Below are 27,673 nucleotides of genomic sequence, written 5' to 3' on the forward strand. Positions count from 1 at the left end.
TCAAAAGGGAAACTCTGGATTGCAGGGGTGGCACTGTAGACCCTGTATATAGAAATAATTAAGCTTCTATTCCACCTATGGTTTTCCATGCAGCTTTTACGTTTAAATTTACATTTTATATACTTGAGTAAAATGAATTAAAATTAGAAATAAACAAAGTTTAGTCACAAAAGTTTATTATTGTAATAATGATTTATCAGTACTGATTTTAGCCTTTTATACTATATATTGTGATCAAATAATTTTCAAATGGAAAAATGTAATCCTCTTATGAGCTGTCAGTAAAATATCTTAGTAGCTGATTCATTCCAGAGTAATTACCTATTTCTCAACTTTTCTCTGCTCCTTTCTTTCTCTCCCTCCCAATTTCTTTCTCTCACTCTGTCTCCCCTTTGACATTCTCTCCTACATTAAGAATCATCATTTTCTTTTCACTGTTGTCATTCAAAAATTTTATTTAAGTATCTAGAAGTCTACCTGATGAAGAGAAAATGTTGATATATGTGCTTTTTGAAGCATATTAAAGAGTATTGGTTATGGAATTTTTAGACCCATTAAGGATACCTATTCAGATACAGGTAAAATTCCAGTTGCCCCTGTTCTATATTAAAAACTTTTTTTTTACAAAAAAGGAACAAACTTTCTTCCTGTTTTTTTTTTTTTTCTTTATTAGACACGTTTTCAAACATTGGTCCATGAGGGAAAAGTAATAATATATGAAATTCTTAGTCATGTTAATATTTTCCATTTAGCTATTATTGACAGACACTATTCTAAGTGACTTACAGACACAATATCTTTTATTCCTCATATGAAGAACAAACATTATCTAAAGAAAATATGAATGCATGCATTTTCAGAAACTACAGCCCAAGGGCTCTCAGACCATAAATTCAGAGCAAGGATTTCCACCCAGAGCTGTCTGCATTAAAATGCACACTTGTTCCCATTCTACGATGCTGAAAGGGTGGGAGCCCTGGCTATCCCTGCCGCCCAGGTGCTACAAATCCTTCATGGGGCTGTTCTACACAACACTTTGGAATGCAAACTCCCTTGAGCAAGCACTTGTTTAGCATAGTTTCGCCAGTGGCCTGTCTGTCTAAGGTAGTCAGTGAATATTAAAATAGTCCTAACAATAAAATAACACTCAGTCAACCATGTAGCCTTCTTCTGAGGGGGAGAATAGTTCACTCTCCTTGAGGGCCTAAGAAGGATCAGTTTACAGGCTCCAGCATGGGGTGGGACCCTTCCTCCTTCCCCTGTCTTAGCACTGGCACTTGGTCTGGTGAGCACCACTAGCCCACAGTGGGTCAGAAAACATTACAGAACTCCTCTCTCCCCCACCCGAAACACATTCAGCCCTTGCACTGACCTGGCTTCTGATTGGAGGCTGGTTGCTTCGGATAATAACCTCCAGGACCCCACTGTTGGTTACAGCCTGTTTGTAATATTCTTACTGCAACTCAAGACACCTGCGGCAGGGTGTGAGAAAACGTAAAAGACCAGCATTTTCACATCCCCAGGTACCAGAAACACAGAAGACTGACACTCGCCACCTAGGTGGGGTCAGGGCTGGTGTCTGCCCATGTTGCCAACTGGATGGGCTGCTTGCCACAATGAGGGATCTTCTTCAATACATCGCTTGCTTCTTTGCCTTTTTCTCTACTGGGTTTTTGATTGTGGCCACCTGGACTGACTGTTGGATGGTGAATGCTGATGACTCTCTGGAGGTAAGATAGCAACTTCTTCTCGTGACCCAGGCCAGCCCAAATTCTCGCTAAGTCCACCTGCCACACACAACATTCAGTATCTTTACTAAGGCTAATGATAGCAAAGATAGGCAACATGGACTGACTATTTGTTGAGTCTTTACATTGTCAGCTCATTTAATCCTCATAGGTAATTTATGAGGTAGGTCTTGTTATCCCATTAAACAGATGAAGTTACTAAATAGTTCCTCTTTTTTTTTAAATAAGGATAAATTTGCAGAAGGGTAATTAAATGATCTCTGCTACTGAGACCTCCAGAAATTCACATCTTCCATTGCTGCATATATCAAATTGAATAACATTTCGTTACCACCCTTTTTTCTAAGATAAATTTGTTACTCTTGATGACAGCATTAAGAATAGTGTGATAGACTTTTTTAAGGAGTATTAATAATCTAAAACATTGAGGAAGAAAATGCAAGGCATGCAAAACCTACCCAATTAACATGCAATAGGAAAAAAACATTATCTTAATGATTTCCAAGTAAAAGAAAATATTTTGAGGGAGAAAAGGTCTTTCCAGTGCATCCCAATGTACAGGGGACAGGCATGGACTTAAATCCTCCCTTAAAATGAGTTGCTCCAGGGAACTGACTACTATGCAAAAGATGAGTGAGTGGGTTCACGTTTGAGGATTTTATTTTTCTTATTGGAGAAGCTCAGAAAGAAGAAATTTTGAAGTTCAAAAGCATTATCTGTGGCCACAGGAATCTGAGAGAGGCAGAACTGAGTAAAAAACCACATCTTCAGAATTAGCTGTTGTTCATTAATGAGGCTTAGGAAAATACAGGTAAGAAAAAGAAACAATATTTCAAGAGCTCAGAAAAAGGAGTATATAGCAAAACAATTTGCTTTTTACTGTGCATCCTGAAGGGAACAATTTACCCTAGCAAATGCTATAATGTCACCTCTGTAAAGTTTGGCAAAGATACTTGAGTGAGTTTATATATTTTTCTTCTAATTTTCTTTATTAAACTCTCAAATTGGAGTTCCAAATGGAAAGTAATAATCATTCTATTTTGCTGTGCATTATTTTTACCACTCACTTTTCCTTGCTTTTAATTTTCCTCTGACTTCAGCATGGCATTTCAAAACGAATGGAGTTATGAATACCTCTTTCATGCTAGAAAATTACATTTCCAAAAATTGTGATAGAATTGAACTACTGTAAAGGGTGTCTGCTATAAGTGAGCCCAGTGATGCATTTTATCTGGCCACAAATATATGCAGAGAATGAAATAAATGCCCTTTGAGCAGTGCTCAGGGAAAAGTACAGATAAAATATTCTGCTGTCATTAGTTTGCCATTATCTAGATGGCCAGTGGTAGCCGATGAATAAGAAATATGGTGAACTTGAGCATAATTACAATTATGTTTTTTAAAATGCAAAAAAATGTAAAATCCCATTTAGGGGCATTGTTAAAATATTTTCTAAAACAATTTAAAAGTCTTTCTGCTTAAGCTGACATAACTGCTAACTTCATTTGTTAAGAAATAGTTTTAGAAAGGGTCAAACCTTGCTGAGAGAGAGATTGAGAGTCCTGGAGTTTAAAGTGTCTTCTCTCATTTTAGTACAACCAACCAATTTGCCATCTGTCCCATGAAATAATACTTCTAGTTAAAATGAATGGAAGGAGCAGTCCAGGTTACACACCTCAAGTAAACCCTTGCTAACCTTGAAAAATAGTTAATTTTTCTTAGCTTCCTTCTTATTTCCCATACTTAAAATGTATTGCTATAATATTCCCAAGAAGCCTTCACATTTAAAGGAAGAGGCCAGGCGTGGTGGCTCACACCTGTAATCCCAATACTTTAGGAGGCCGAGGCAGGCAGATCACAAGGTCAAGAGATTGAGACCATCCTGGCCAACATAGTGAAATCCCATCTCTAACAAAAATACAAAAATTAGCTGGGCATGCTGGCGTGCACCTGTAGTCCCAGCTACTCAGGAGGCTGAGGCAGGAGAATCGCTTGAACTAGGGAGGAGGAGGTTGCACTGAGCCGAGATTGTGCCACTGCACTCCAGCCTGGCGACAGAGCGAGACTCCATCTAAAAAACAAAGAAGAATCCTGTGACAAATCCAGCCTCCTCTTTCAGCAATCTCTTTAGTTGTCAATATTTTTAAAGAGACAAAAATCTCTTATAATTGCTACTTCAACAGGCCAGGATAGAAAGTTATATTATTCACAAATTTGAAGGTTCTGATACTAGCTCAATTGCTCTTCTCTTTTCTTGCCCCCCCATCCTCATTTATATATCACCTTTGCTCCATATAACAACTTACTTTAAGTTTTTATTTTTATTTTTTTTGGGGTCTCATGCTGTCACCCAGGCTAGGGTGTACTGCTGCGATCGTATCTCACTGCAGATTCAAGCTTCTAGGCTCAAGTGATCCTCCCACCTCAGCCTCCCTAGTAGCTAGGACTACAGGTGCATGCTGCTACAACTGGCTAATTTTAAAATTTTTTTTGTAAGAACAAGGACTTTCTCTGTTCTTTAGGCTGGCCTCCAACTCCAGGTCTCAAGTGATCCTCTTGCCTCAGCCTCCCAAAGTACTGGGATTATAGGAGTGAACGACCACAACAGCCCACTTTAATCAATTGTTGGACAAAAGTCAATGAAACAAGTGTTTTGTTTTGTTTTGATTTTTTGGGAAAAAAAAGGAATACCAATAGACAATTTAAATAAGAAGGAGTATTATACTTTTCTAGTTTTTTTTGTTGTTGTTGTTGTTGTTTTTAGTATTTTTGGATGATGTTAGCATGGGAGTTAGAAGAGTTTTGTGGTTCAATTCAATATAAAAAATATATGCAATTATAAATATAAAAGGAATGATGCTACTCCTACTAGAAGAGACAAAGATAAAGCAAAAATGGCTTCTGCCTTTCAGGAGTGCACATTTAATGAGGGGAAAACAAAGATACACATGTAACTATAATAAAAAGCATAAATAAATTCCTATTTTGAGAAAGAAATAAGCAAGGTATCACTGGGGAAGAAAATATACAATGATCACTTCCTATCAGGGACATCGAAGCAGGTCTCATGAAAGAAAAGGCATTTGAGCAAAGCCTTGAAACAATGTAAAGCATTTCAAATTGTAGAAATGGCAGCAGGGGCCTTTCAGATGAGGGGACAAAGTGGCAAAAGTGCAAAGTGAGGAAAAGCTCAGGGCTTGTTAGAGGAGTAAAGTGAGTAACACAAAGCAGGAGGCAGAAAAAGCTCAGATATTCTTTTTGCCTACCACACTCTACCTATCTCGAATGAAGTTCTTTGTATTGGGTAAAAATGTTAGGAAAGAAAATAGCACACAGAATTGCGATGTGCACAACCCTAAATCAGTGACTAGAGGCCCTCAGCTGCCATCCTGCTCCTGTCATTATTGATTCATTTGTGTCTCTGAGAAGACTGATGGGGAGAAGAGAATTTGGGTTTTGAGATTTTTTAAGCGTGTGTTTGCATCTTAAGCCTTATTAACTGTCTTCTATTAAGCAAGTCATTTCTTGTCTTTGGCTCAGTTTTTTCAATTATATAGTTGAACTCAGTTGTTTCTAAGGTCCTTTTCAGTCTTTTTTTTTTTTTTTTTTTTTTTTTTTTAACATCAGGTCTCCATGACTGTCTGAAACTCCAAAGAGTTGGACACTCATAATGGACTGGTGGTGTCTGGTGCTTCCCCAGGCATTTCCATTGGGAATCTAGTGGGAGTGTCCTCCATTGTTCTGTAACTTCATACACTCTCCCTTCCTTCATTCCAACTTTTTTCTCTTTCTCCTTCATTTCCTTGTTCCTTTCTTCTTCTTTATTTCCCCTCTCTCTTTTCCTCCCTTTTCTTACCTCCTTCTCTTTTCCTCCTATATCCTTCTTTTTCTTTCTTTCCCTTTCTCCTTCATCTCTTTATCCCTGCATTTCTCTCTCTTTTCTTTCTCTGTTTTGTCATTTCACAAATAATCTTTGACAACTTCTGTATACTTGGAACCATGGTGGGTACAGGGTTATGAAGTAGGATGAGACCTGGAGGCTGCTCCCAGTGTAGTCAGTGGGACAAATAGGTGAACCGACAGTTACAGCATGATGCAGCAGATACTATGATAATGAAAACCGTAAGCGGGTGGCTCACTTGGTCTTGGATAACCAGTGAAAGCTACCCAAAAGAAGAGATATCTAAACTAGGACTTGAAGAACAGGTGAGTGAAGCAGGAGAAGTAGAGAGTATTCCAAACTCAGGAAATGGCAGGAACTGAAATCAAGGTACAAGAGCACTGCATGTTTGTGGTATTTCATATATTTCATCATAGTAAGAATTTCCAGTTTAGAGAAAAGAATATAGGGTTGGGTCATCAAAAGTTTTGCATAGCATGTAAAATATAGATCTTATACCATCGGCAAGGGTTTGTCACTGTAAGCAATATGTACATGTATTTTAGAAAGATTAATCATTCTGGCTATCTGTGGGGAGAGATTAGAAGGGAAAATGAGGTGTGGGAGAACAACCAGGAGACTTTTGTTATAGACCAGAAGGGAAACAATAGTGGTTTGAACTTGAGTGGCAGCAAGCATGAAGAAATATGAAATATGGGAGACTCTAAAAATGTCAAATTGATGAGAGTTATAATTGACTGCAAGTGGGAAAGTAGGTGATGAGGAGAGAGAGTCAACGTTGAAATCTGCCTTTCTGATCTGGGGCAATTGGAGGGCTGGTGATGTTATTCACCAAGAGCTTACATGAATGAAAATTAGTAGCTATACAGAAATCTTCATGGAGCAATGTCCCTGAACCATCCTAGTATTTTTTTCTGCTTAGCTTATTATACAATACTTAGAGGTAGGAACACAATTCTTTACAGTGGAGAAGTTTACAGATTTAACTGTATATCAGAGGGAGCTGAGGTTAAATCCCACCTTACCAGGCAGTGGCTGTACGAATTTAGACAGACTCTTAAGTAGCTGTAAACCGCATTTCCTATTCAGTAATGAGAATATGTAATACACACATCATAAGTTTCTTGTGAGAATTAAATGAGCTTGTGTCTCTAAAGCATTTGCCACAGTAGCAGGCAGATATGAATCAGCCAATAAATATTAGATATATTATTGTCTATTTGCAGTTTATTGGTTTGTTTTTGTTCTGGAGAAGGAGATGACATTTTGCATAATGTTTGCTGAACAGAGAAATAGCAGATTTAAATTCTATTCCTATTTTTGGTATTGCTTCTCTTGGAGAAATTTTGTTTACTTCTCTAAAGCTGTCGTTTGGTTTTTTTTTTTTATTTTTTTATCAGAGTCTCTTTCTGTTGCCCAGGCTGGAGTGCAGTGGCACAATCTCGGCTTGCTGCAGCCTCCACCACCTGAGTTCAAGCGATTCTCCTGCCTCAGCCTCCCGAGTAGCCGGGACTACAAGTGCCACCATGCCCGGCTAATTTTTTTTGTATTTTTTGTTTCACCATGGGTTTCACCTTGTTGGCCAGGCTGGTCTCGAACTCCTGGCCTCAGGTGATCCGCCTGCCTCGGCCTCCCAAAGTGCTGGGATTACAGGTGTGAGCCACCGCACCCGGCCGCCCATTTTTATATTTACATCTATTTCCTTTTTGTCTGACTAGTGAAATAAGATAGACAGTAAGTGAAACAGTGAAAGTTATTTATCAAATGCTCACATTTGACAAAGAAAATAAATTATGAGATAATAACATAATATGTTAACTACAAGATATGTAATTCTTAATTGTTTACACTGAAATAGTTTCCTCACACAGCAGTTACTGATCTCTCAATTATAAAAAGGAAAAAGTGTTTTCACAAGAAGATTTAATTTTCAGTCCATCTTTATTAATTATTTATTGAGAATCTGCTATATACTAAGCACTAGTATGATTAAAATTTTATTACCTCAAAACAAAATTGCTCACATTAATATTTATTTTATCTCTATAATCAGATTATCTTCTGGGATTTCTATTTGCATTAATAATATTACAATTCTTTTAAACATAAAGTAGATCATAAAATTATTATATCCAGCTTGCCCTTTGATTGTATACTTGTTTTAAGTTTCCAATTGATTTTAAACTCTTTCAGCAGATGTTTGAGGCAACAAATATTCTCATATTCATCTCATGATTTCCTAAGCACCTAGCACTGATGTACATTAATGTGAACTCATGATGCATTCCCTCACATGAGTTGATAGAGCACCCAGGAACATACTTATCCTACTTGTTGAAAGAATGAATACATTAATGATAAAATATGAGGTGATTATTGAAAATCTCACATTGAACCTCAAGTAAGAAGTATGTCTGTAGTGAAATGACCACTTTTTAAAAAAGCAGGATTTTATATCTTGCTATAATTTAAATATTTTCAGGATATGTGTTTGGCTCATTTTTAAAAATAAAATTGGAATAAAAATCTGATTCTTGGGATATCTAATAAAGTCGATGAAGAATATATTCTGGGCTAGAGAATGTGGCTTTTTGCTTGGTGCTTTGAAGAGAGAAATAAAAAGAGAGAGAGAAAAAAGAAATTGATAATTTGTAATAATTCATTCAACATAAATTGTGATCCTTATCACTGGGCAATAATCATTGCAAAGTTGTAATGCCATACTTTTAAAAGGAAAACGTTTTAATGTATGTAAACATTTAAAAATGTTAAAATGAAAATATTTAGAAAGTTGAGATACATAACTTAGGTCATATACCTGTGAAGAACACAAAATTTTACTTTTCTACTCAGTTGGCATTACCCCGTTTCTTATGATCTATACCTTTAGCCAGTGCTCCACAAATAACCAGAACTAAAACAAATTTTAGCCAATAAAGTGATATTTTTCTTTCACATCTTATAAATACAGGATATAAAGTAAAAAGAAAAGGCAACATTGATTATGATTATTTTAGTCTTGCTCCCTCATCTTTATTAAGGCCTGTAGTGACTCCATTTAGGCCCTGGGGTAGTAAAAAATATAAAATAAAATGTAAAAGTAAAATGTTCAGAATCTTAGTTGAAAAATTCAAATGCATTTTATGTTGAAATTGAAAATATTTCCAGTTTTAGTGGTCAAACGTTATTTACTACAATATTACTAAAACTTCTGCATCTTAATAAATATATCTAAGTAAGTACTAAGTAGGTATCTAAGTAGGAGAGTTACATCTTCAATGTTAAAATATATTCGCACATGGATGGTAAAGTGGTGTGAAAATTATAAATTCTTATCGTTTGTATATGTAAGGTGGTTTTTTAAAATTATATGTCTTAATAGCTTATTTTACTTTTAGTTGTCTGTACATTTATAATCTTAATGAATATTGACAAAGAAAAATCTTGCTTGATAGTGGATAACAGCAATAAACATTTACAAAATCTACTCTGTATATTTACTGTCTCTCTCTGCAGATAGATAGATAGATAGATAGATAGATAGATAGATAGATAGATAGATAGATAATAGATAGACAGATAATAGATAGATAGATACACATACAGACATGATTTCCTATGTTACTAGAGAAGAGATAAATGCTGAACATTGTTCAATGTCTCTAATTCTCAAGTATTTCTGAGTGTTTCTAATTCTCAAAAGATATATAAAAAGACAAGGCAGGCAAAATTGTTGCTGCTTATATTTTAAGACTGATAAGAAAAGAGAAACTGGGAAAGACTAGGATAGAGAAGTCTTAATGGGAAACTGCTACAGAGTCCAGAATAAGAAATCCCAGGATTAAGGAACTAATTTATGCCACTATAACTCAACCAGGAAGAGTCATCATCTCTATGGTTTCCTAACACTTTTAAGTGACATTACTCATTTTTAATGCTGTAGTAAACACTTTCCAGAGCCAGTTGAGTAAACAAGGTCCAGAATGACACCAAATCAATGTAAGCTCTTCAGTCTAAATCATAATTCTTCAGCTTCTGTATTTAGCTGTTTTTGTTTGTGTAGTCAAGTAGAAATTGCATGTATTAAGTAGCAACTGTGCATATAATAACCATTCTCTACTCCAAACTTCCAATGAGAGTTAATATGAATTGATTGAAAAACTGAGATTTTCTTATCCTCAATAAACATTTATTAAGCACCTATTATGTACCAAGAGTAAGAGACTGTATACTCCTTGAAGCCAGCTGCCATGTTTGTCTTTATCTTCGCTGTATCTCCAGCATTAATATAGTCAGCATGTTGACTAGTAAATAACAGGCGTTTAATAAATATAGTTTGAAGAATGACAGATGGCCTGTAATTGCACGTACAAAAGATAATGCAATTTTTTTTTATTATACTTTAAGTTCTAGGGTACATGTGCATAACGTGCAGGTTTGTTACATATGTATACTTGTGCCATGTTGGTGTGCTGCACCCATCAACTCATCAGCACCCATCAATTCATCATTTATATCAGGTATAACTGCCAATGCTCCCTCCCCCCTCCCCCCTCCCCCCTCCCCATGATAGGCCCCGGTGTGTGATGTTCCCCTTCCTGAGTCCAAGTGATCTCATTGTTCAGTTCCCACCTATGAGTGAGAACATGCGGTGTTTGGTTTTCTGTTCTTGTGATAGTTTGCTAAGAATGATGGTTTCCAGCTGCATCCATGTCCCTACAAAGGACGCAAACTCATCCTTTTTTATGGCTGAATAATGCAATATTTTAAATGCTATAATCATACAGACAACTTCCTGTCAGATTTCAGGGTAGAAAATGATAAATGTCAGCTAGAGAAACTTGGGTGGTGGGGAGGCTAATGGAAACACAGAAGCCTTTAAAATGAGGCTTAAATAATAAGTAGAAGTTTGACAGGTTGAGAGCAAGGGGAGTTATTCTCATTAGCATAATTAATATACACCAGGAGGAGAAAACTCCAATGCCTTAAGGAACCAAGTAGCCAGCATTCATGAGAGAGGCAGGTTGGGCAGGATCTGTGGGGGACCTGGTGAGCCCAAGCCCCACCTAAATGGGAGCAGCCACTTCTTTCTTGCTAGTTGTTGCTTCGTGAGACTGGTGAGTTCAGGTACCCAGAGAGGCCAAGTTTCTAAGGGAATCCTGATATCTGAACTGTTCTGTAAAATCTCTATACTTTATTGGCAACTAATTAAGAGATTTGTTTGCTTTCCTCATGCTTGTGACTTCTACTTTATTGTCATACCTTAAATAAACCTACTTCTCTCCATTTAGGAGATAACCCACCCTTCACTTTTAGGAACAATAGATATTCATTGAAATAATGTATAAATTAGCATTGTTTTAATGTTATTTATCAATATATAAGTTGCATGTTAGAAGGATAAATTTTAAATTTAGAATCCTCTATTTCAGACAACTCTGTCAGATTAAAAGTTACTACTTAACATTTGCATTTTTTACCATTTAAGAAAGGTTAGCTATAATATTTTAAACATCAGTCTGCTTTTTAAGAACCCTGTCTTAAAATTTTCAAGAACTTAGATTTGCTTGCTTTTTAGTTTCTAATAAGCCATTTTACAACAGAGGAATAAGTAAATGAAGATGATAAATTATACCAGAGAGCATTCCTAAATATAATAAAAAACATGAAAAATTGTAACCTTGTCTTTTGTGCACAAAGGCACCTTTAAGGGTGTCTCCTGTAAGTGCTATATTAACGCAGAAGTTTAGTTAATTACAGCCACTATTCTCACGCACCTTAACTGAGTGTGAATACCAAGCCGTCTACTAGTGTGCCCCTGAGCATTAATACCTAATGAAATTGGATTCCTTTTTTTCTCTAATGAGCCCATTGCTTTTCTAAATATGGTCATTGCAGGTAAATGATCAATAGCCTTGAAACTGATACCACTACTGAATTATTTTGGCAAGATAGAAATACTCTTATTAGTGTAAAATAAGAATTTTTGAATATGCATTTCAGATCACTTTCTAAATAATGTCACATATGACAGGAATGACCATAGTAGGCTAGTTTGTTTTAGTGGCTGGCTTAGTAAGAAATTGTGGACAGTTGCTGTCTGATTTAGAGCACAGTGGCTTCAAACTCATATCACCTAGCTCGAGCTAAAGTGAACCAGATGCAGTGTGTTCCTGTTAATTAAGAGACTGAGGGGCAGCAGCTTTGAGAAGGTTTTCTGTTCTGTTTTCTGTTATGATACAGCAGTTCTGTACAAGCCGTCTCCAATATACTAGTTTCCTACAGCTGCCGTAACAAATGACCATAAACTCGGTGGCTTAACAAAAGATGACTTTATTCTCTCGCAGTTCTGGAGGCTGGGAGCTTACAATCAAGAAGTTGGCAAGTCTGCGCTGCCCCTGAAAGTTCTGGAAGTATCCGTTCTTAGCCTCTTCCAGCTTCTGGTGGCTGTAGGCATCCTTGACTTGTGGCTGTATCCCTCCAATCTCTGCCTCAGCGGTCACATTGCATCCTTCTTTTCTGTCTGTTTCTCTCCTGCTGTGTGTCTCTTCTAATGAAACTTGTCAGCCCACCTGGGTAACCCAATATGATCTCAAGGTCCTCAGTTACATTTCCAGAGATCCTTTTTCCAAATAAGGTCATATACTGGTGGTAAGAATGTGGACGTATCTTTCTGAAGACCGCCCTCTTTCTCCACTTTCACTGTGGTTAGTTGGTAAAGCCTAACACAGCCACTACTCAAGTCATCATGATGTTTAAGCACATTAATACCACAATTTTTATGTATCAAGCATGTCATTTGTATTGTGTGTATATTTGTGATTTTTAATTCTTATAACCATCCTATATACAGATAAAGAGATTGAGGGACAAAAAAGGTAAGATCTTCCTCAAGGTTACAACATACATAGTAAGAGTGTCAATCTATATTTAATATTTAATGCATATGTAAATTTAATTTCTATGTAATACACATGTAAATTTAGATGTTCACATTATTTAGAAATTTATGTGTTGAATTTCACAAGATAGCTGTTTATCATTAGATTTTTTGGTCTCTGTGTTACACAGGGTCAGATAATCCTCCAGAAAGTCCATGACATTGTTTCCAACTTAAACCTAAAGAAGAACATGCCAAGGTGAAGTTTGCAGAATAATAGCCTTGGGATGAGATTCAAGTTAGGGCTTACTTCACCCAAAGCTATCATCCAATACCCAATTCTGGATTACTTTATCTTAAAATGGATTTGGAATTATTTTTAAAAACATGTTTCTAGGCTGGGCAGGATGGCTCACGCCTGTAATCCCAGCACTTTGGGAGGCCGAGGTGGGTGGATCACCTGAGGTCGGGAGTTTGAGACCAGCCTGACCAACATGGAGAAACCCCATCTTTACTAAAAATACTTAAAAAAAAAAAAAAAAAAAAAAAGCCTGGCGTGGTGGCCCATGCCTGTTATCCCAGGTACTCGGGAGGCTGAGGCAGGAGAATCACTTGAACCCAGAAGGTGGAGGTTGCGGTGAGCTGAGATCGCACCATTGCACTCCAGCCCAGGGAATGAGAGCAAGACTCTGCCTCAAAAAAAAAAAAAAAAAAAAAAAAAAAGTTTTTAAACACTTTTAACTGTTTAAACAATTTTTTTTTTTTTTTTTAGCGCATATGCATCTTTTTAACGGGGTACATAGTAACATTTTGATATACATAATGCATAGTGATCAGATTAGGGTAATTAGCATAGCCATCATCTCAAACATTTATATTTTTTTTGTTGGAAACATTAAATATCCTTTTGCTACCTATTTGAAATTATACCATTATTAACAAGAGCCATCCTAGAGTGCTATAGAACAGGGGTCCACACCTCCCAGGCCACACACCAGTACCAGTCCGTGGCCTCTTAGGAACTGGGCTGCACAGCAGGAGGTGAGCAGTGGGCAAGAGAGCATTACCTCCTAAGCTCCACCTTCTGTCAGATCAGCGGCAGTATTCGATTCTCACTGGAGTGCAAACCCTGTTGTGAACTGCACGTGCGAGGGATCTAGGTTGCATACTCCTTATAAGCCTGATGATCTGAGCTGGAACAGTTTCGTCTCAAACCATCCCCAACCCTCTAACCACTGATTCCATGGAAAAATTGTCTGCATGAAACCGGTCCCTGGTGCCAAAAGGGTTGAGGACCACTGGTACAGAACACTAGAATTTATTCCTCTTATCTAGCTGCAATTTTGTATCTCTTAACAAATCTCTCCTTATTCCCTGACCCCTACCCTTCCCAGCCTTCAGTATCCTCTGTCTTGCTTTTTACCGCGTGGTGTTGTTGTTGTTGTTGTTGTTGTTGTTGTTGTTGTTGTTGAGACGGAATCTCGCTCTGTCGCCAGGCTGGAGTGCAGCGGCGCGATCTTGGCTCACTGCAACCTCCGACTTCCTGGTTCAAGCGATGCTCCTGCCTCAGCCTCCCGAGTGGCTGGGACTATAGGCACGCACCACCACGCCCAGCTAATTTTTGTATTTTTAGTAAAGACATGTTTCACCATGTTAGCCAGGATGGTCCCGATCTCCTGACCTCGTGATCCGCCCACCTCAGCCTCCCAAAGTGCTGGGATGACATGTGTGAGCCACCGCGCCCCGCCGAGATCAACTTTTTATAGCTTCCACATATGAATAAAAATATGCAATGTTTAATTTTCTATTCCTGGCTTATTTCATTTAACATTATGTCCTTCGGTTCTATCCATGCTGACTTGAGTAAAGGAATTTCATATTTTTAAATAGCTAAATAGTATTCCATTGTGTATATACCACATGGTATTTATCCATTGCTCTGTTGTTGGGTATCTAGGCTGATTCCATATCTTGGCTATTGTGAATAGTGCCACAAAGAGCATGGAGGTGCGGACATACTCATTTCCTTTTCTGTGAATAAATGCCCAATAGTGAGCTTTGTTGGATCATAAAGAATGGCTTTTAAATACACTGCAATGCTTAGGAGCACACCCACGCACTGCTGTGTTTGAGCCCTGTGCTTTCTTGGGGTTATCACTTAACTTTCATGTGCCCCAATTTCCTCATTTGTAAAATGGATGATAGATAATATCTCTTGAGGTCCCTTAAGAAATAAGAAAAATAATAATATGCTAAATAGTAACTGCTTCATGATATACACTCTGTATCAAATAATTATCACCAATGATAAGTATTTTACATATAAAGTAGTATTAGAGATTAGAGGTACAACATTCAGAATCACGATGAAGTTGCAAGCAGTAGAATTTTATTTGGCACACAACATGCTTCAAAAAACAGCATGGGGCAGAGAGTTTCATAGTGCATGTATTCCTGAATATTATTTTATTTTCAAAAGTAAAGTGTTTTTATGTTTTTTTCTTCCCACAGCAATTTAACCCCCTTCCTTCGCATTCCTCTTCCCACCCTGCTGTTATTTTATTCTTTCTTGGGGAAAGAATTAAGTTTTTGTTTTCCAAGATAACTCATAAACTACTAAACTATCCCCAGATACACAAGGTAATTTGAATCCATAACCAAGTCAGAGGAAACAGTTGTGTTAGCTCTGTTCCATATGCGTGAGCTCTGTCAAGCACACCTGAAACTATTTTCTGTCGGCATGTTTACGATTCTAAGAAATCTACTGTGACTTACGGTTTGTGGATAAAGTGTGAGAAGGTTCAGGGCACTGGTAACTTTTAGCTCTAAGTGGATGCTTAGAGTCATCTGCACATCATTTCCAAGTAAAAATGGTTTACAGTTGTCAAGTTGTACGAAATTAATGCTCAATTTGCTTACATCCATTACATAGCTTAAGCATTTATAATATATCATTGGAGCAAGAAATAAGACTTGGGGCCTTTATATATTTTATTTATTGGCATCTTTTCATTTATTGGTTTTCTTTGCTAATTATTTTACATTTATAAACTCCATATATAAGGATAATATTTTTCTTCATGGAACTCAGTATTCATGATAAAGAAGCAATATATATTTCTAATAGACTCAAGGTGTCAACAGTTATCATCTATTGTCATATGGTTTTTTTTGTGTGTGTGTGAGTAAATGTGAGCACAGAGACATGAAATGATGTTTTTCCACAACCATAACTCAATGGTGGAAGCAGACATCGATATTTAAATATATTTAGTTCTGTTTTTATCTCTTCTGGACATGACTTATTTCTCTACCCCCACCCTACCTGAGGAAGTGGATTCATTTCCTGACCCAGAAAGGCTTCAATTGTCAGTGCTTAAGGGAAAATATTCTAAAATGTATTGTTTGTTGTAAATGAAACTCTGATCATGCATGTAACCACTTACTTTACTATCAAACACAACAGCCAACTTCTCCCTTTGATCAAGGAGAACTGAAGTGTGCCTGCATGAATTGTTTCACGCGGTGTCTTCTCTGACATCTAGGTGAGCACAAAATGCCGAGGCCTCTGGTGGGAATGCGTCACCAATGCTTTTGATGGAATTCGCACCTGCGATGACTACGATTCCATATTTGCGGAACATCCCTGTACGTATGCCTTAGCTCTAGCTGCTTGCCAGGAATGGAAAGGGACAGAAAACTGAGTTCAGGTTTCCATTTTGTGCTTTGTTTTCTATTGTACATTGTTAAGGCTCGGTCCAGTTTGAAATGGTTAGAAATTGAGCTCGTCTTGGAAATGTGAATTTAAATATATACTTTAGCACATTTTCTCTTTTCTCATATATTTGTAAATTCCTTGAGGGAAAAATATTATCTTATTCATCTCTCTGTCCCCCAAAGGGCTAGGCATAGTGCCTCATACACAGTAGGCTTAAAGTAAATGGCTTTTTAATCAAGATGAATTCTTTAGGGTGCTGTAATTTCATGATTAGACTGGACAGGTTAAGTGGAAAGCTTTTCAGAGACGTTTTAACCTATGACTTAGTTCAAATAGAAAGTTTACAGTTATTTCAATTGAAGGTTTGCTAAGAAAGAGAGGTGAAGATACAGTGGCAGAGGCAGAAAGAGGTAGACAGCCAGAGACAAAGACGTAGACTGTGGGGATCAGTGGAAGAAAAAAACCAACACATGTGACACCCTGTTATAGGCAATATTAAAGCTGGCTCCCTTATCTTCCCTACTTTTAGCTTTAAGTTACAGTTAAGGCCAGGTGCAGTGGCTGACGCCGGTAATCCTAGCACTTTGGGAGGCCGAGGCAAGGGATCACTTGAGGTTAGGAGTTCTAAAGCAGCCTGGCCAACATGGTGAAACCCCATCCCTACTAAAAATACCAAAAAAAAAAAGAAAAAAAAATTAACTGAGCATGGTGGTAGGTGCCTGTAGTTCCAGCTACTCAGAAGGCTGAGGTGGGAGAATCACTTGGACCCGGAAGGCAGTGGTTACAGTGAGCCACGATCGCACCACTGCACTCCAGCCTGGGAGACACAGCAAGACTCCATCTCAAAAATAAAATGATAAGTAAATAAATAAATAAATAGTTACATGTTAGCAGAGCCCATGTTGCTATGAATAAAGAAATCTCTTAAATTTAAAAATCTTACCGTTGATTCTCTCAGTCCTCTCCGTGGTGTTTATTTATTTATAAGAACATTGAACCCTGCTAAGAAATACCTGTTCTGTTATAAGAGCAAAGTGGTTTTAGTCTCTTTCAAAGCAAATGATGGGTGATGGCACCATAAAGCAACTTCTCTTCTCAAGATAAATAAAAAGTTAAACCCTTGGAATGCGACTTTGCCCCTGAACTGCTATTTCAGTCCAGAGGAAAGCACTTAAAAGGAGCAGTGCTCTAAAATTCTTCATCTGCTATTTAAAAGTTGGGTGCCTGGAACATTTTTTAAAACATAGTTCATAAGGCCTTTGTTTTATTTTTGTTAAAAAAGATTCTCTTAATTCCTTTTCTTTTCCCCTCTCTGTGTGAAATAGTTACGAAGAAACACTATTTGCTGAATAGGAATGAACATTTAGCCTATTCTAAAAATTCATTAAAGTGGATTTTAATTCATAAGCTGAGAAGAAAATGAAAGATTAAGTATTTCAAGCTTTTAAATACTGTTATATGCATTTGTACAAGAAGAAAATATAATCACTCATAAGCTCACTACATAGAGAAAACCACCATTTATATTTTAATATGTTCCTTTTTCATCTTTGACCTATGCCGTCACATTTTTCCCTTTTTTAACCTGTTACTTTCAAATAAGACACTAACGGCCCATTACCTTTCTTTAAAAAATTCCATCTTCTTTAAAGACAGCAGAGATGAAAATGGACTCTAGGAAAATGACATATCTATGCCCTCTTGGTTAGGATATTACATATGAGGAAGTAGGATTTTATTTTTACTTTTTGCTATCTTTCATACAACTACAATTAGATAACTCTTTCCACTGTCCTGTATACTTAGGGTGTTTAATCCAGACAAATCTGTTTGTCATGGCTCCACTTGATATGGATAATTTGAGTCCCCACAAATCAGCATATTAACAGCATTCTGACAGTCAAATCTCACATGATTCCAGAAAAAGAAATTTCTTACTGGCCAACATGACCTATCTGCTTTCAGGAATCCCCTCCTGGATCCAGGCTGGCCATGGGGCCCCTGGTCCACCCCATAGGCTCTTCAGAGACCCTACATGTAGGATAGGAGTTGGAGCGTTCCGAAGGGAAGAAGATCTAGGCCCAGGAGAGTTTGGATGAGTTCCGACCACCCTATCCTGATGGTATAGCTGGCCCCAGGTAGTCTCAGGTTTCAAAAGAGTACTTGGAAAATTTCAAGGGAGGCTATCCAAAGGACAAGACCTTTTGGTTTAGAGCCCTGAGCAGGAGGCCTGCTTGTATATGCTATTTAGTGATCAAGAAGATATGTTGAAATAGTGTTATTATCTAATAGGTTACATATTTTTCTCTTTCCTCAGTTTTGAGAAAAATGAGTCTTAGATTTGGAACACTTAAATTTTCTGAAATAATGCTAAATTTTGAGATCTTATGAATTGTGTTTTAGAGACAAATATTCATATATATTAAGATAATTATAAATAGTATGTTTACCTATTAATGAGGTTGGGACTGATTTTATGCATTGGTTTTCTCTCTCAGATGAGTCATAAATTTTTTATTTTAAGTTCAGGAATATTGTCTGCATATTTGCAAGCAACATGTTTCCAAATAAACCCTAAGGTTACCTACCATTGGGTAAAAATTATTTAAAATGCAAGGAAACCCCAGATCAATATGAAAATAAAACATAATTGCTGTACCATAAAAGGAATACATTTTATTACTCTTATCCATCAGCCAACTAGAACAGTAGTAATTCTGATTTCAGTTAATTAACCTTCTATTTGAGATATGATTTCCCTAAGTTGAGCTCAGCATAACTATAACTCAGAGTTCTGGAGGCTTTCACAGTTGAAGATGCTTCTGCTACAGAAGATGATTGCTGCTATTCCACTTTCATTTTCCTGATCTTTTCTTTCCTGGACTGTCTACCATGTATTCTTATTCTTACTGTCTGTAGCTTTAAAATATGGTCATTTGACAATGCAAGGTTGAAGGCTTAATATGTAATATTGGCCAAGAAGAGTCATGATTTAAATAGCTGAAAGAGAAAATGATCTAATTTCCAGAAATTATCTTCTACTTCATAGCACAAACTAACTCTCCTTCTTCTAAAGATCTCCTGATGGCTTCTTCTGTCCTGAATTGACCCAAAGAAGTCTTGAAATATTTTATTCTGCTTCCCTGTGTCAAATTTTAACCAATTATTATTTTTAAATAAAATTTTAAACAATTATAGTGATTATTTATTTATTCAATATTTATTAAGAAATTTTTGGAGAGCAGATATGCTACCTTCGATTCAGCCATTGGCTACAATATTTGTGAATGAGACATTTTCCAGGGCAGGAGGCAAAAAGGAAAACATTTATTTAGTCCCCACTGTCTACCAAGATGCTGTCTGCTAGTATACCAACAAAACTAAGTAGTAACCTGTGGTAAAGCAATTAATGATGTCAATAATCTCATTTTTTTAGTTTTAAACATTAGGAGTACTCATGTTTAAGTTCATACAAAGTCTGACTTTTACCAGTGGGGTGTGTTAATGTTACCTACTTGTCTGGTTTTCTTGCTGTATCTCTGTGAGTTAATATGGTTCCTTCCTCTGACTCTGCTTTAACCATATGCCCTGGTCTTCCAGTGAAGCTGGTGGTAACTCGAGCACTGATGATTACTGCAGATATTCTAGCTGGGTTTGGATTTCTCACCCTGCTCCTTGGTCTTGACTGCGTGAAATTCCTCCCTGATGAGCCGTACATCAAAGTCCGCATCTGCTTTGTTGCTGGAACTACATTACTAATAGCAGGTACTGGTCTGGCTGGACTAGCAACTGGGGTAGTTGACTCTACTAAGGACTTGAGGTGAAGGAGAGTATTGTGGTGAAGCTGCTCATTTTTGGATTATATGTGGCTTCCTTTTCTAGATTGAAAAACTAGAGATCACATCTACCAGTCCTGCTTACTTTAGCTTTGAAGTCAGGTAATTAGTTTTTTGTTAATATCTCAGAACAAAATATGAAGCTCTCAGGCTGCATGTGGTGGCTCATGCCTGTAATCCCATCACTTTGGGAGGCCGAGGCAGATAGATCACTTGAGGCCAGGAGTTCGAAACCAGCTGACCAACATGGTCAAACCCCATCTCCACTAAAAATACAAATCTAGGCATGGTGGTGCACGCCTGTAGTCCCACCTACTCAGGGGACTGAGGCAGGAGAATCGCTTGAACCCAGGAGGTGGAGGTTGCAGTGAGCAGAGATCGCGCCACTGCACTCCAGCCTGTGTAACAGAGCAAGACTCTATCTCAGGGGAAGGAAGGAAGGAAGGAAGGAAGGAAGGAAGGAAGGAAGGAAGGAAGGAAGGGAGGGAGGGAGGGAGGGAGGGAGGGAGGGAGGGAGGGAGGGAGGGAGGGGCTCTAAAACTATGTTTTAGCCATTTAAAAAGTTATATAACTTCAAGTTTTAAAATAATTTATCTTGTGATTATTACTAAAGTTAAAATCCTAAAGTAAACCCCAAACTTCTACCTCCTTACCTGTACCCACCTCCACCAACTCCACCAACTCTTTTTAACAATAAACTCACAATTGTGCCAAGTCCTATGTTGTCCCATGTGCTAACCCATTTGTTCATAAATGTAACAATAAACACATCATATTGTTATCCCCACTTACGACACAGATAAAGAATTGAAATTCTGAAGACTACTCAAGCATATTTATTAGTCAAGCTTGACTAATAAACAACACATCAAAAAGCACTTTAAATAGTATTTATTAGTGAAACAGCAAAATCATACTTTATTCAGGTCTGTCTTCAACTTCAAAGCTTAGTCCTCTTCTTTTTTTTTAGACAGAGTTTCACTCTTGTTGCCCAGGCTGGAGTGCAATGGCACAATCATGGCTCATTGCAACCTCCACCTCCCAGGTTCAAGCGATTCTCCTGCCTCAGCCTCCCTAGTAGCTGGGATTATAGGCATGTGCCACCATGCCTGGCCAATTTTGTATTTTTAGTAGAGATGGGGTTTCTCCATGTTGATCAGGCTGGTCTCGAACTCCCGACATCAGATGATCCGCCCGCCTCGGCCTCCCAAATTGCTGGGATTACAGGCGTGAGCCACCACGCCCAGCCAGTCCTCTTCTTTTACAACATAATGTCTTCTTCTTGTCTGTTAGCAGGAAAATTCTTGTCTGCTAACAAAGCGAATATAAGTGGGAGCCTGACCGGGCAATGTGGGGTGGTAAATCGATATGGAGTTTGGAACTAAAAACACTTGGAGATCTGTATGTGTGGTATCTTCACCCATGTCTCTGTTTCCTAATCTGCAAAGGAGCATGAAGCTAAGGTAGTAACATGTACCCTGAATCGCTATGTGAAGATGCAATGTGGGCACAGCAGACTCTTAGCTGACTGCCTAACCCTTTATATGCTTAAAACTTGGGCCTCCCTGATTTTTGACACCGAAATGTTAAGTCAATGTCCTAATAATCCTCAGATTGTATTATAAAGTTACAAAAATTTAGAATTCTTCCCTTCTGTAAGTCATTTATTTCAATATCTCACTTACTGACAGCATTGAACTTTTTAATATACAATGTATTTCATTTAAGATTTAAATATTATTTAATTATTTACGGCTATGCAATTTTGTTCCAGAATATTTTTGAGGCATCGTCAGTAAATAACCCATCTTACACAAAGCAACAAAACAAATAACATTTAAAAAATAAGTCATTGAAGAAAATCCTGATAGGAGTGACTGAAGAAATAACTAAATTGAAAGACAAAGCATGTCCTAAGCTTTGGAAACATTATTTAGAATTAGTGTGCTATAAAATTTATTTTTTAAAGTCTATAATCTCTTTTGAAGTTTTAGAAAAGGAATTTCTACCTGAAAACTGCAGATGATGGTATTATAGAAATGCTATTGCAATATATACTGCATTTTCTAAAGGTTATGTGTTTATTATCTGTCCTTTTTTTTTTTTTTTTTTTGAGACGGAGTGTCACTCTGTCACCCAGGCTGGAGTGCAGTGGCGCGATCTCGGCTCACTGCAAGCTCTGCCTCCCAAGTTCACGCCATTCTCCTGCCTCAGCCTCCCGAGTAGCTGGGACTACAGGTGCCCACCACCATGCCCGCTACTTTTTGTATTTATAGTAGACACGGGGTTTCACCATGTTGGCCAGGATGGTCTCGATCTCTTGTCCTCATGATCCACCCACCTCAGCCTCCCAAAGTGCTAGGATTACAGGTGTGAGCCACCGCGCCCGGCCTATCTGATCCTTCTTAAAGTTCTTACATTAAACAATTAAGAGAAGAATATAGTTAAATAGTGATTTAAATAGATATCACAGACTCTCTAGGGGAAAATAAATGTAAAATTTTTTGGAGACTACATATTTTATTTTATTTTTTAGATTTGGGAAAAACAAATATTTATTTCATTAGACAGTAAAACAATTCTAGAAAGTAATCTAAAGAGATTCTTTGTGAAGACATGCATCTAATTTCGCACAGAGTAGCAGAATTTTGAAATGAAGGAAAAGCAGGATCCAGTTATTTGGGTATTGGTGGGCAAGATCGTGATCTTAACACTAATGTTGATACAGCTTCAGGATATCAGTAAGCATACATTTAGAAGTAAGTAACTGAAAATCCAACTCAAGCAGACTTAGGCAACATATAGATTACTGATTTCTTCTAATTGCCTTCGCTAGACATTGAGCGTGTGGAGACTACATATTTCAAAAAAACACTCTTTCAATACAGTATTTTGTCCTCCAACTCACCACATTTCTTTACTGCATCCAGGCTTCGACATGCAATTTATACCTTTAAAATACCAGGACTCTAGTGGTGTCATTTCAAACCAGTTAATTGTTAGAGAGGCTAATCTGTGGAGATGTATTCAAAGGGAATAACATTTCTTGCTCCATTCTTATATGGTGTGGGGGTATTAGATAAAGGTTTATTTCAAAATAAAAACAATTTTTACTTCAATTATTTGTTTTTGACTTAAAGACACTGAAATCAGTGACTTTAAAAACAGTTTTCACATGGGTGCTCATTACGTAGATGGCATAGCTTCAAAAGGGGGTAGAGGGAGCATTAAATACTCATAATGGCATTTACTGACAATTAAAAAATCAGTATGGAATGAACATATGCTCTATGTTGTTTGTGTTAGACTATATTCTTTTTCTGTTTTGTTTGACTTTGTTTCTAATATTTTCATTTATACAATACTAACATGGCATTGGAAAGACAAGAAAATCAAAGAAAACCATAACGACGAATTTCTATTTACACAAACAGATGAGCACTGCATTATTTCATTTTTGTATTTTCTTTATGTATAAACTGAGATAAAATTTTAAAAAGATACAAGATGGAAAGCAAAAGGAAGAGACAGAAGTGTCCAAACTTTGGTTCGCCCGTGAATCCATGTTTCTGTTTTTACCTCTCTGGATGATGCCAGCCATTTTGGGTACTAAACAGGTATTTTTGGATTTAAATTCAGAAAATGTCCCCTATTATTTGTGGCATCCTCCCTTTCTTTCAGGTACCCCAGGAATCATTGGCTCTGTGTGGTATGCTGTTGATGTCTATGTGGAACGTTCTACTCTGGTTTTGCACAATATATTTCTTGGTATCCAATATAAATTTGGTTGGTCCTGTTGGCTAGGAATGGCTGGGTCTCTGGGTTGCTTTTTGGCTGGAGCCGTTCTCACTTGCTGCTTACACCTTTTTAAAGGTAAGAATAAAATAAAATAGCAAACTTCCTTGCCTCCACTATCATTTTTCCCAATCCAGTGGAAACACATTTCACAAGAAAAAAAAAAAGCTATTTATTTGAATTCCTACCTATTACCTTAAAAATTCCAATTGTTCTAGGGCAACTGAATTGTAATACTCAAACTTTATTACCCAGTTAATGCTATATTAATTGACAAATATATATTTTACCCAGTTAGTGCTATATTAATTGAAAAATATATTACCCAGTGTTATATTAATTGAAAAATAAAATCCACAACTACAAGCATGTCCAATATTCAAATGTCTAATAGTTATCTTAATGTATTACGATTATACATATATACACATATACATATATGTATATAGTATACATATTGCAATTATACATATATACATATATGTATATATACTATATAGTATATATACATATATGTATATATACACATATAGTATATATACATATACATGTATATATGTATAATTGTAATACATCAAAATGACTATTATACATTTGAATATTAGATATGGTCGTAATTGTGAATTTTATTTTTCAATTAATATAACACTAACTGGGTAATAATGTTTGAGTATTACAATTCAGTTGCCCTTGAACAATTGGAATTTTTAGTGGTAATTGGAATTTTTAATGGTAACAGGTAGGAATACATATAAGTATGTATATGTATACATACATATACATGTATATGTATATTAGAATTATACATATATGTGTATATACATATATACAATTATACTTTTATAATTGTATGCATATATAGGTATATATACATCAATTGTAATACATTAAAATAACGATTATACATTTGAATATTGGACATGGTTGTAGTTGTGAATTTTATATATAAACATGTATATAAATGTATATATATTTTGCTGTATTACAGTTATACATACATATATATCTTCACCCACTCAACCTAATGTATGTTTAGTGTTAAACAGAGAAGTGGACTAAGATCCAGCCAAATATGTCTTTTTAGAGAATTTAACATGTTATGTTGAGTTTCTAAAAATATCACCTAAAAAACTAAGGGAATACCTCTCCTGATGAAGAAAAAAATAGAAGGAAATCTACTTGGCTGAATTTTAAACCTAAAAGTAACTTTCAGAATGAAAATCTTAAATTGTCTTCTAGGATTCTTCTTAGAGTTCCAAAATGATACCTTCTTTGACTATCTATATTCTTGCGCCTTTTGAGGAAAAACATATAAAATGGTGTTTTATAATTTTCCCAAGTTCACTGAGTCCTACTTATTTTTATATCTCTTTCAAACAGATGTTGGACCTGGGAGAAGCTATCCTTATTCCTTGAGGAAAGCCTATTCAGTTGCAGGTGTTTCCATGACCAAGTCATACTCAGCCGCTCGAACTGAGACTGCCAAAATGTATGCTATAGACACAAGGGTGTAAAATGCACATCTCAGTCTGTGCTTACATATGATTTAATTAATCAATATGGTTACATTGATAAAATAGTAAGTCAATCCAGAAACAGTTATTTAGAATTCGTATTGAACTAAATTAATTGCTAGCTTAATCAAAATGTTTGACTCTCCTATACTTTTCCTTTCTATTACTGTCATATTTTTCCCTCGTTCTCTCTGCTAACCTTCTTCCTTACGCACACACTTTCCCTATATTTTAAGATAAGTCTTCTAGAATGTAGAAATGTTTGTTTGTGATTTCTATATAGCATTAGAGATTATGACATGGTACTATTAAATGAAATAATGCTTAAGTAGAAAGCAATCTTAAAAGAGGCCAGGAACCCTAATCTTCGAAAAGATGGACAAACTTACTTTTCTCCCTAGCTTTTGGTTCACTTTTTGTACTTTTAACAAGTGGGTGAATTATTTGATAACTTTGAGGAAGATTTTTCTTTTATATTCATATAAGTATATCAATGCCTACCATTACTCTGATTGTATTAAAACAGAAAAAGAAAATAACTTTGTATAGCAGCCACTGGTAAGAGTTAAAGACAAGATCTGCCCCCCGCCCCCAAATGTCAAAGGCAAATGCTGAATTGATACTGGAGCTCGTGGTGACTTTCCACCTCACTAACAGCATAAGGGATCTGTGTATTATTTCGCCACTATTCTGGCTTTGCTGATATATTGCCAAATTATTAGACTGCAGAAGTAATAGCTCAACCAGATAATTTACTCATTTATTGATTAAACATTCAAATACTATTGTAATGTACTATGTTAGAATTCACCAATTCAAGTGCCCACACACCACTGAATCATCAGCACCAAGCAACATATTAGACATATGGCAAAATTCAACAAATATATGTTGATTTAAATAAATAAAGGTTCACGACTCTACTAAAAAAAAGTCAATGTTCTGGTGGGGCACTGTAGCTCGCGCCTGTAATCTCCGCACTTCGGGAGGCTGAGGCGGGCGGATCATGAGGTCAGGAGATCGAGACCATCCTGGCTAACACAGTGAAACCCTGTCTTTACTAAAAATACAAAAAATTAGCCGGGCGTGGTGGCGGGCACCTGTAGTCCCAGCTACTCGGAGGCTGAGGCAGGAGAATGGCGTGAACCCGGGAGCCGAGATCGCGCCACTGCAGTCCAGCCTGGGCACAGAGCGAGGCGCCATCTAAAAAAATAAAAATAAATAAATAAATGAATGTTCCTCATAAAATGGGTTTTGGGGAAAATACAGAATTACATATACATTTAAAGAAGTCGCTAATGAGATTTCATTCATATTCGTAATGTAATCATCTTGAATTTTTTTAATTGTAGCATTTTAAAAAATGTTTGTAAAATTTAATCTCCAGTTTTCTAATTACTTGTCATTCACATTAATAATATTAGTACCCTTAAGGTGCCCTTGCAATGCCTGAAAAGAATATCAACTCACCCACCCAGAAATTAGTTCTTTGAGAAAAAAAAATTAAGTTGTGAATTTATAAAGACCTTGAAATAAGCGTTTCAAATTTAAAGAACAAAGAATGATGTGAAAATGAGATTATGATTCCTACTACATGGATTAGCGTTCCGAGATTGTTGTTTATTGCTTCCCACAGTATCTTTAACAGTATTCTCCGAAGCAGTTCCAATCTAGTTGGAGAATTAACAGAATTGATTTAACTTTATCTCATTTTTATTATTAACTGTGTAATTGACATTAAAAATATTTGTAAATCATACTCACTAGTTATTTGATATTATTCTATGCCTTTTAAAATTAATTTTGTGTTTTCCCCTCAATATTATTTTTTAACATTTATTCCCATTTTTATTTTATACTCTATTGTCTGTCATGCTTTATATATTCCAATAAGTCTCTTGAAATCCTTGTGGGGAAAGGCAGGACAAAAATAATTAGTTAATTAGATTTTTAAAATGTAATTTTTTTCATTTTAAATATTTCATTTGTATAAGAAAACATTTCAGAGAACTATGATGATAATTGATATGTGTGACTGTTTTGAATTTTTTCTCAATTAAAACATTTTGTATGTAATGGGAGGAATGTCAAGATTTGTTTTTTTAATTTATTTGAAACATTCATTTCTAATTCATTGTAATTTAATGATGTATCCCAAAATAAAGCATAAAGAGGACTATGCTTTGTATGGCAACTAGTGAACAGCAAAGCAAATACTAACTGATGAAGCTGTAATAATTGACAGGTTGTGACATAACATGGCAAGAAAGAAAAAAGCGAT

At 36.4% G+C, this 27,673-nt stretch overlaps 1 protein-coding gene across 1 annotated transcript; it reads left to right on the top strand.

Moving 5' to 3' along the window:
• Positions 1-1,164: 1,164 nt before the first annotated feature.
• On the top strand, positions 1,165-25,392 carry CLDN16 (claudin 16). Its single transcript, XM_023214896.2, has 5 exons — positions 1,165-1,730; positions 16,075-16,177; positions 19,848-20,012; positions 23,765-23,956; positions 25,259-25,392. The coding sequence occupies exons 1-5, from the start codon at positions 1,617-1,619 to the stop codon at positions 25,390-25,392; spliced, it is 708 nt and encodes a 235-aa protein (XP_023070664.1). The 5' UTR covers positions 1,165-1,616.
• The last annotated feature ends 2,281 nt before the right edge of the window (positions 25,393-27,673 follow it).

This window comes from Piliocolobus tephrosceles, chromosome 2, assembly GCF_002776525.5.
Source record: "Piliocolobus tephrosceles isolate RC106 chromosome 2, ASM277652v3, whole genome shotgun sequence".
Classification (NCBI taxonomy): domain Eukaryota; kingdom Metazoa; phylum Chordata; class Mammalia; order Primates; family Cercopithecidae; genus Piliocolobus; species Piliocolobus tephrosceles.